The sequence below is a fragment of the Etheostoma cragini genome, chromosome 22 (assembly GCF_013103735.1).
Source record: "Etheostoma cragini isolate CJK2018 chromosome 22, CSU_Ecrag_1.0, whole genome shotgun sequence".
Taxonomy (NCBI): domain Eukaryota; kingdom Metazoa; phylum Chordata; class Actinopteri; order Perciformes; family Percidae; genus Etheostoma; species Etheostoma cragini.
The window spans coordinates 603,679-612,398 of NC_048428.1; the positions used below are offsets into that span (position 1 = coordinate 603,679).

General features: G+C 39.7%; 1 protein-coding gene across 2 annotated transcripts in view; it reads right to left on the bottom strand.

Moving 5' to 3' along the window:
- Positions 1–7,115: 7,115 nt before the first annotated feature.
- Positions 7,116–8,720, bottom strand: part of dtx3l1 (deltex E3 ubiquitin ligase 3L1) — a 6,578-nt gene continuing 4,973 nt past the window's right edge. For both annotated transcript variants that reach the window (XM_034862709.1, XM_034862708.1), the window contains exon 5: positions 7,116–7,613. In XM_034862709.1, the coding sequence (XP_034718600.1) occupies positions 7,544–7,613 (70 nt within the window). In that variant the 3' untranslated portion in view covers positions 7,116–7,543. The remainder of the gene's footprint in view (positions 7,614–8,720) is intronic.

An 8,720-nucleotide genomic window follows, 5' to 3' on the forward strand; every position in this document is an offset into this window, starting at 1 on the left:
AAATAATTCCTAATTTCTGCTTTTCTAACTCAAACCTTAGGTCTATTTTCCTAAGAGAGATTTGTTGACCATAAATTTCAAAAATAACTAAAACTCAAGTTAATAAGTTAGTGTTATGTAGTGTTGAAAACGTAAAAAAAAAGTGACGGGAAGACAGCATGAGGGTTATGTTCAGCGTTACATCGCGTGTGTGAAAGGGAACAAGGAGTGGGTCAGCACCTTCAGGTACCTTGGGTCCAAGAATCACACACGGTTCACACAACAGACATCTTGAGCTTTCCACATCAGACAACTTAGAAAGTCAGTGTCTCTAGGGTCCCTGAATTCCTTCTTTACTTTGGTGCTCTGCTTTGGACCTTAGAGCCTTACGGACACTGATGTGTCATTGGATGTAAACCAACCACACTACAGAACCACAGCTTGTAGGATTGAAATCCACAACCATCTCCACTGTCTTTGGAGTGTTGAGCTCCAAGTTGTTTTGTCCATTCCACATCACCAGGTAGGTGAATTCAACCCCACAAGAGATGAGCCCAATGAAGGGGGGTGTCATCTGCAAACATCCAGAGCTTCTCATGTCTGAATAAAGCCTCAAGAAACAATAACGTAAAAGAAACCAATGTCTGAATGACCAAAATCATTCAAACAGCTTGATGAAGCCAGCCAGGTTTCACATTCCATATGTGAAACTGTCACATGGTGGTTCTTTGTCCTATTTATTGATTACTTAAATTCATGGAGGCATGTCTGATCTACTGGAATAGAATGCCTTTGTTGTCAGTATACACAAGAGCAGTATCTGTGCAATGAGATTGACGCAACCCCTTTACAGCGTTGACACAAAATAGGAAAAAAAGAAGTGTGGGTAGTGCAGAAAAAAGAAGGGGGGGACCTGGTGAACAGTTGTGAAAGCATCTATATACATGTATAAAACCGTTTTGTATACACATTATGAAAAAATATAGTTTGGTCTATCAAAAGTCCTGAGTGTTAACTATTGCACTGTAATGAAATTAAATGGTTAAGTATTAATAATAAATAAATTTGAATAAATAATAGGAGGTTATCAAAGGACAGACACCGGAGAGAGACAAAGAGGGCAGGAGGAAGTATACAGTAAGTCTCACCCCTGAAGTATGTTGGTGTAGTCTCTCTCTATGTAGATGTTTACCTTAATGAGCTTAAGCCAATGCCGAGCATGGTTAACAATGCATGGGGACACAGGGCCAGCCCCGCCCCACAAAGCAAAGAGTAAAGATTCAGTCGGGCCCCCCTTCGTCATTAGTTTGTATGGCCGCAAGGCTCGCTGTTAACTTATTCCCCTATACGTAACATTTCTCCAGTACTGCCTGTGTCGTGACTTTCACCACCTGGCAACCACCTGTGTAGACAGAAGTTCAACACAGAGAGACTCAGAAAACCCCTTTTTCCTCAGGCCATCAGGATGGTGAACCGTAGCCTCCACTAATCCTTTTGGGGTTTTATCTGCTGCTTTCTCTGCCACACCAACAGTTAGTTTTCCATTTCAAATGCAGAACAAAACCTTCCATGGTTTGGTAGTATTCTGCCATTTATATAAATAATAAATCTTAAATTTGACAGTGCTTAATTTACAACACTGTTGTATTCATGACACCTCTTATTTTCATGCATTTGCAATATGCAAGTAAGCAGGCTTGACCATATCCAAAAAGATCTTTATCACATTTAACATAAGATCTCTGACTGCCATTTTCTCTTAACCACATTCAGATTCATGATTTTTTTTTTCCATCTCAGGATGAATGGTGTGTCCACAGGGAATGGGCATCCTAAAACCCCTTCCCTGCCTTTTGAATAGCGAGCAAGGCGACGGAGATGGAAGACATTAGGACATTCTCATATGTATAGGCTATCACACTTCTCCATCTTCAGCGAATTCCGGAGCAGAAAAGGAAAGATGGGTGAAGATGATAGCATATAACAGAACATCTGGTAGAGTGCTGGAAGTCAGCTCTCCCCCTACACACACACACACAAACATTTTGACTTAGCATGGCTGGGACAAACCTCACTGTACAATATGTCTACATAGGTCATTGTTGAGTCTTTGTGTAGGGATAAAGTGAAAGCACGGGGGAAGGGGAGCGTCTGGCTGGCTTTGGCCTGGGCTCAGATAGCATTGTGGCGAGTGAGAGGGCAGGGCTGGAAAGGGCTGCTTATTGTGGCATAAAGGGTGAGAGAATAAACGTGAACGAAGCATTATGGGGACTCTTTTGAAAGACCAGCCCTGTGGGAAACCCTTTGCTTGGGCTCTTATTCCAAAGATTTTTAGATATCAACAAAGCGGAGTGGCCATGGTTTCACCATTATTTGTTGTTTTTTTTGTCTTTGGATTGTTGACAGATGTCAGTAAAGTCCTATCTATCTATCTATCTATCTATCTATCTATTATAGATTGATTAGTTGGGTGTGGGCTTTCTTTGGGAACAAAAGATGCATATCTAGATTACATCCTTCTAAGACATCCACCATCCTCAAGTCTTGTAATTACACAATCTGCTTTGTCTTCTAAAAGGGATGGGCTCTAATTGTTGGCCAAATTAAAGAGCTTAATGAAACACTGCTGTGGACCATTTGTCACCACTAACTAAAGGACAGTAATGACAGAGGAGGAAGGAGAATACACAACACATAAAATCTTTATGTAGTGTTACTTTGGTTGAATTTAACAACTTGCCCATTTAGGCTTACATCCCATTCGTTATCTATTTATTTTTAAAGCGGACTGGAAAAGAATATGGAAAGGAAAGGATTATAATTTTTGCCCAACTGAACAATTTTGACATAGCAAATAAAAAAATTGTGAGCCTTCTGTTCCCTCAGTTCAATAGACTGCAACTGCTGCCCCTGGAGCTACAAACAATGCTACAGCCTTGTGTGTCTCTGATGTGCGGATTCCTGTGTGTGTGTTTTGACATATTTGACAGACTGTGTGACCTGCCAGTGGTGGACAGATGAGTGTGAGTGTGTGTGTGTGTGTGTGTGTGTGTGTGTGTGTGTGTGTGTGTGTGTGTGTGTGTGCGTCCAGTAGAAAGTGGTTTAAGAGGCTCCTGGATGACAGAGGCCTCCCAAATGAGATTATACTTTATTGTGAGTGCAAGGACCTGGCTGTAATTCAGTTTGAAGAGAACATCAGGCCTGCATTAAACTGGGAAAGTTCACACTTGGCAATATGGACTAAAAAGGGCGCAGCAAGGCTTATAGGGCATGAAGGTAGAAGAGAAAAATAAGTCCAATAAACGGCGTCTTCAAACCCCCTTCTATAGAGGAACAGTTGTGCACTGGAACATCTTTTATTCCCTAATGTGTCTAAACTGGACACGAATGGGATCTGTGGGGATGACCAATGTTCAGATTAAAAAAAGACTTTGAAATGTTATGATCAAATCAATGAAATTTGACTGTGGGATGAAGCTCATGGGAGAAACAAAGGGCCAGCTGGTGGGTTGGCACCCAGAACCACCCTCTTGCTTTGATGCAAACACATTTTAGTCGTGACCATTTCCATGGTCATCTTTGTCATCCTTTGTTACTTGGGTGACTTGAGTGCAACGTCTGATACAGTTGATTATATTCCAGCATTGATGGAATCACTGGGGATGGAAATACTGCTGAGCTGTGGGGGAAATATTTTAGAAAGATGTTTAACTGTGTTGAGAGTGCTCAATATCATGTTGGTGATGTCATTATTGATGAAGGTGAGGTCATTAGTGTCTTATTCCATTAAGAAACTGGCTGTGAACAAAGCGTGTGGTCCAGACTAAGTAACAGCTGAACACCTGAAGTATGCAAGCCATAGAATCTCAGTGTTACTTGCTTTATGCTTTTCTGGATTAATAGTGCATGGCATATTACCTGACCATTCATATGCCGATTAACCGAGTCAAATAATACAATTTGAAATGCTATAACCAATCCTGCAAATAATATCAGATATTAGTCAAAACTCTGGAAACACAGGAACACGCACCTGACCTGTTTTTATAATTGGGCATTGGTATTCGTAGGTTTGTATGTATGTGTGTCTCTTTTGTGACATTTTTGGGAGTCAGTTTGTCTATATGTATTTACGCTTGTGTTTGGTTTGTACCCCTATTTTGTTCATCTTGTATACCAAGGTCTGGGTGAATACTCAATTGTTATTGACTGCAAGGTGCCCATAAAAAAGGGATGTAGGACACCTACTTAGGAGTTCTGACATTGACGTTACAGTTGGAAACCGAGTGAAGTCCTTCAATGCCACACATACACACAAGATGCAGGAAGAAAGTAACACTTCTGAACTGAAGTCTGAAGTCTTGATGTTGATTTGGAGACATGGCTGGTATCTATTTGTTTTTTTTGTTAAACATACTTTCAGATTATATTTACCGATTGTTGAAACACACTTAATGTTAATGTCTTTGGAGCTCGCTAGCACAACTTTCTGGTTTGTAGATGTTAGAGCCAAAGGGTTCTGTTATCTGAGCTGACAAGAAACATCACCTTTTGTCGTTTTGGGAAGTCGGATCTAAGGTCCATCCTACTTACTGGAGCAGTGAACAATGTTTGCATTGCATAAGAACCTTTTGGACCTGGACTCTGCAGTGCTCGGATGGTTCTGATCTATCCTGATAATGGACAGGTCGTTGCACCGCAACCTCGAGGCAAAAAAAACAACCAGAAAACGTTTTCACCTGTGTCAAACAATTGGCGAGTTAGCGCTATCAGCTGATTAACTTAGTGCAGGCACTAATGGAACAACTGTGTATCTCATAAATTACCCCACTAATAATGCCAAAAATGACACCTAACTTCTACTATAGTACAAATAGGTAATGAATTCATAAAATGATGGATTGGAAAGTTTGTAAGTACAACAGGAGTTTACAGTGTTTAAATAGCACTTGCCTGCTGGCGTCTGCCAGGGGACTACAACACCAAAAAGAGATACAAACATATTTGTTAATTTAACTTATTTTTTAAAAGTAGGTGCTATAGTGCAACTAGCAGGAGACAAGTTATAATTAAGGTAAGTTTGGAGACACTACCTTTTTTAACCCTAGACGTTGAATTCGGTGGGGACGCGTACCTATCAGATTTCGTCATGAGTCAGTTTGTACCCACCACTTTTTTGTAAAACCTTGAGCTGGGGTGATTATAAATCATTGTTTAGGCACGTTAAATCCCATTAAGCTTTTTCACGTTACTTGCCATGAGCCCATGAGAACCGAAGGGAGTCAACCCAAAGCCGCTCCGCTAGCCTGCTGAAAATGTGAAGTAGAAACGCTTAATGTCAGATAACGTGCATAATAAATGGACTTAAACCATGTTTCCATCCATTTACATTATAACCTACAAGACAGCGTCTTTTCATTCAAACCTTTATTTAATCAGGAAGAAAAAATCCTCGACATTAAAAATCACTTTTTACAAGAGTGTCCTAGCAGGTGTTAGCAGCACTTCTAAAACATGTCCAAACTACATACCATCTTGGACATGACAGGAGCACGTTCAGTGATAGACTCATTCACCCAAAATGCACCACAGGAAGTCATTCCTGCCTGTGGCCAACAACCTCTGTAACTCCTCCCTCTAAGTATCTGACACGCAAAGATTTAGAGAGGTTGATAATGGACATTGTTATCTGTTTTGTGCAATAACACTGGCCTGAAATGTGTGCAATATTCAACTGCTACTATTGTTATTATTATATTAATAATTATTACTTTTCACCATTGCAACTCCTGAATTATCTTAATTAATTAACTATTGTATCCTACATTCCTTTAACTACGTAAAAAACCATACATATCTGTTAAGGGGGGAGGTGAGGACAGGACCCAAATGCAGCAAAGAGACAGCAGGGAGGAGCAGGAGTACAGCCGTTTATTGGGAAACAGTTCAAAAGAAAACACCAGGAGCTACTGGCGCTGAAGAAGTCCCGGAACCACCAACAAAAAGAAAAAGAAGTCCAACCAAAAGGTCCGAAACACGTCCAAAGATCTGGCAACACAAAACAAGAAAGCAGGACTAGGAACAAGATCACGGGGAAATAAGCGACAACTCATGGGGAGAAACTGAAGACTGGCAGGAACATTCACACGAGGACACAACATAAGGATCTGGCAAGAGACAAAGGAAACACCGGGGTCAAATACATGAGGTAACGAGGTAATGGGAAACAGGTGAATCACATTACGGCGGGGCAGGACACTCTGACAGGGAAAAGTAAAGCTTGGCAAGACGAGACAGGACAGGAAACCAGACTATCAACATAAAACAGGAAGCAAGACAACAGACACTCACCGGGGAAAAAGACCTAGAAACGAACACAAGGAGCAAGACAGGAAAAATAAACCCAGTCAACCCCAAACCACAACCCAAATCCACACTCCTTATATTTCTTTATTCAAATTATACTCTGATACTTCTGAGTTACTCTTCGGGGGATCAATAAAGTATTTCTGGTTCTGATTCTGATTCTACACAAAAGAGAACAAAAAATGAATACCCATCATTTCTGGAAATGTACTTCCAAATACGTCTTTCTATTCCGTCTAGACATTTGATCATTATATAATAAATATGTTTGTTGCTAGTCTTGTCGGTGTTGTAGTTTGTAGACGTCTTCCTGCCGGAAGCAGCAGAGAGAAAAAGCCATCGAGCAAGAGATATTTAAATAAACTCCTGTTGTTCTTTAAAACTTCACAACTCGCCCATTGTTTGACCCAGGTTAAAAAATCTTCTTAGGGGTTCTTTGGCTTGAGGTTTTGGTGCAAAGGACTCTAGGGTGAAATTACTTTGAACGATCACTTTAACCCTTAGCGTGTTTGCTAGTCTTGGCCAGGTATTCATCACCCAACGTCCAGCTGTCGGTCTCATTTAGTCCTGAACCCGTTGACCGTTTGGATTCCCTACGCTGAATGCTATCTCGATGGCACCTAAACACTAATGAGACTCACTTCTTGTTTTCAGAATTTTGATCCATTACACAAAAAATTGGAAAAAGACAAGATTGTGATGAAGTAAAAAAACATAGTAACTTTAGTATTACTTAAATAATCATTTAATTGAGCGTTACACTAATCCATGACCTTAAGCTTGGCATCTCTCATAATGTACAGGTATGATGATATCTAATACAACAAATGAATTATAAACACGTATGTGTCTGTATCATGGAGTTTAGATTGTTCACTGTACTACTTGAAAATAAATCTAATATTCACCTCACTTATGCAGGGACCACTACTCTCTACATACAATGATACAATAATAATACAATTATATGACTTCATATTCAGAATTCAAAAAATCCTTTTTGAAATAATTACGTAAACTGTTAGCTTTTTTTACAAGGTACAATACATGTTATAATAAATAAATTTCAAGAATAAGAACTGCAATAATGTATTAATAAACAGATTACACTCAAGATTACAACAACCATGGATAGCACGTTCTCTGGCCATTCACAGTCTCTGCCTTCATCTGTCCACGCGGCGCTGTGTGTTGTGTGTTATTCAATGCCTTTATCCCTCAGGAGCCTTCTCACAGTCTTCAGGTAGTCCGAGTCTGGGTAGCCATCGCTGAAAAACCCAAATCACACAGAGACAATCACATTATTATTTACTGTACTGTTCTCTTTTTTCTGAAGAAATATTCATATCCCCATCCCACACATTTATGCCAAAGCTATGGGGAAATTAGCAGCAAAAAAAAAACAAATTAAATCTTCTTATGTTATCATTAAACAATATTTTACCTTTGCCCATTTTGCCAGGGATTGAACTGCACATAAATGTCCCACAATGATGACAGTGAACCCAAGAGCAAATTCTTTTGACTTTGGTTTCAACAAATATGTTAAGGACCATCACCTGTTTTTTTCCCTTTCTTTTCAAAATTCTGTCCATATTGTACCTTATATGTCATCGTGTTGTATGAATAAATCTTATTCTTCTCCAGCAAAGCTTTTCTAATGCATATGGACAGTGGATGCTGGCACACAGACAGCGTGTACCAATAATTTGGTATGTAGAGAAGATCTTACACACCCCTCTCTTCATATCAGCCTTCTACAACCTTTCTAGATGTGATTACATTAAAGGTTTTTCATACTGTATGATTTGTTGTGATTGTTTTCACTATTACTAGATGTTTGTGAGCAGTGGTGTGCACATATAGCCTCAGCCTCATATGCCCTTTATTATACATCGACTGTCACACTTGTACAAATACCTGAGGGTGATAATAGGGTAATTCGTAATTAAGTGTTTCCAGTAGCGCTGCTAAGTGATTAGAGCATTTTATTCAATGCTTTGTGATTAATTGATCTAAATGAATTGCTGTTACTGGCTAATTTACCTTTTAAACCCCGAAACACTGCAGCACCACAGTGAACTGACCAGATTTCAAAACTTTGAAATGTTTTTTTTTAATAAGTGCACTAAGTGATGTCACGCATTTTTTGTCACATCATCTGTAACATCTCACTATCTGTTAGCTGCCTGTCCCCTGAACACACTGTAAAAAAATCTCCTCACTATCTGTTAGCTGCCTGTCCCCTGAACACACTGTAAAAAAATCTCCTCACTATCTGCTAGCTGCCTGTCCCCTGAACACACTGTAAAAAACATCTCCTCACTATCTGCCTGTCCCCAGAACACACTGTAAAAAACATCTCCTCACTATCT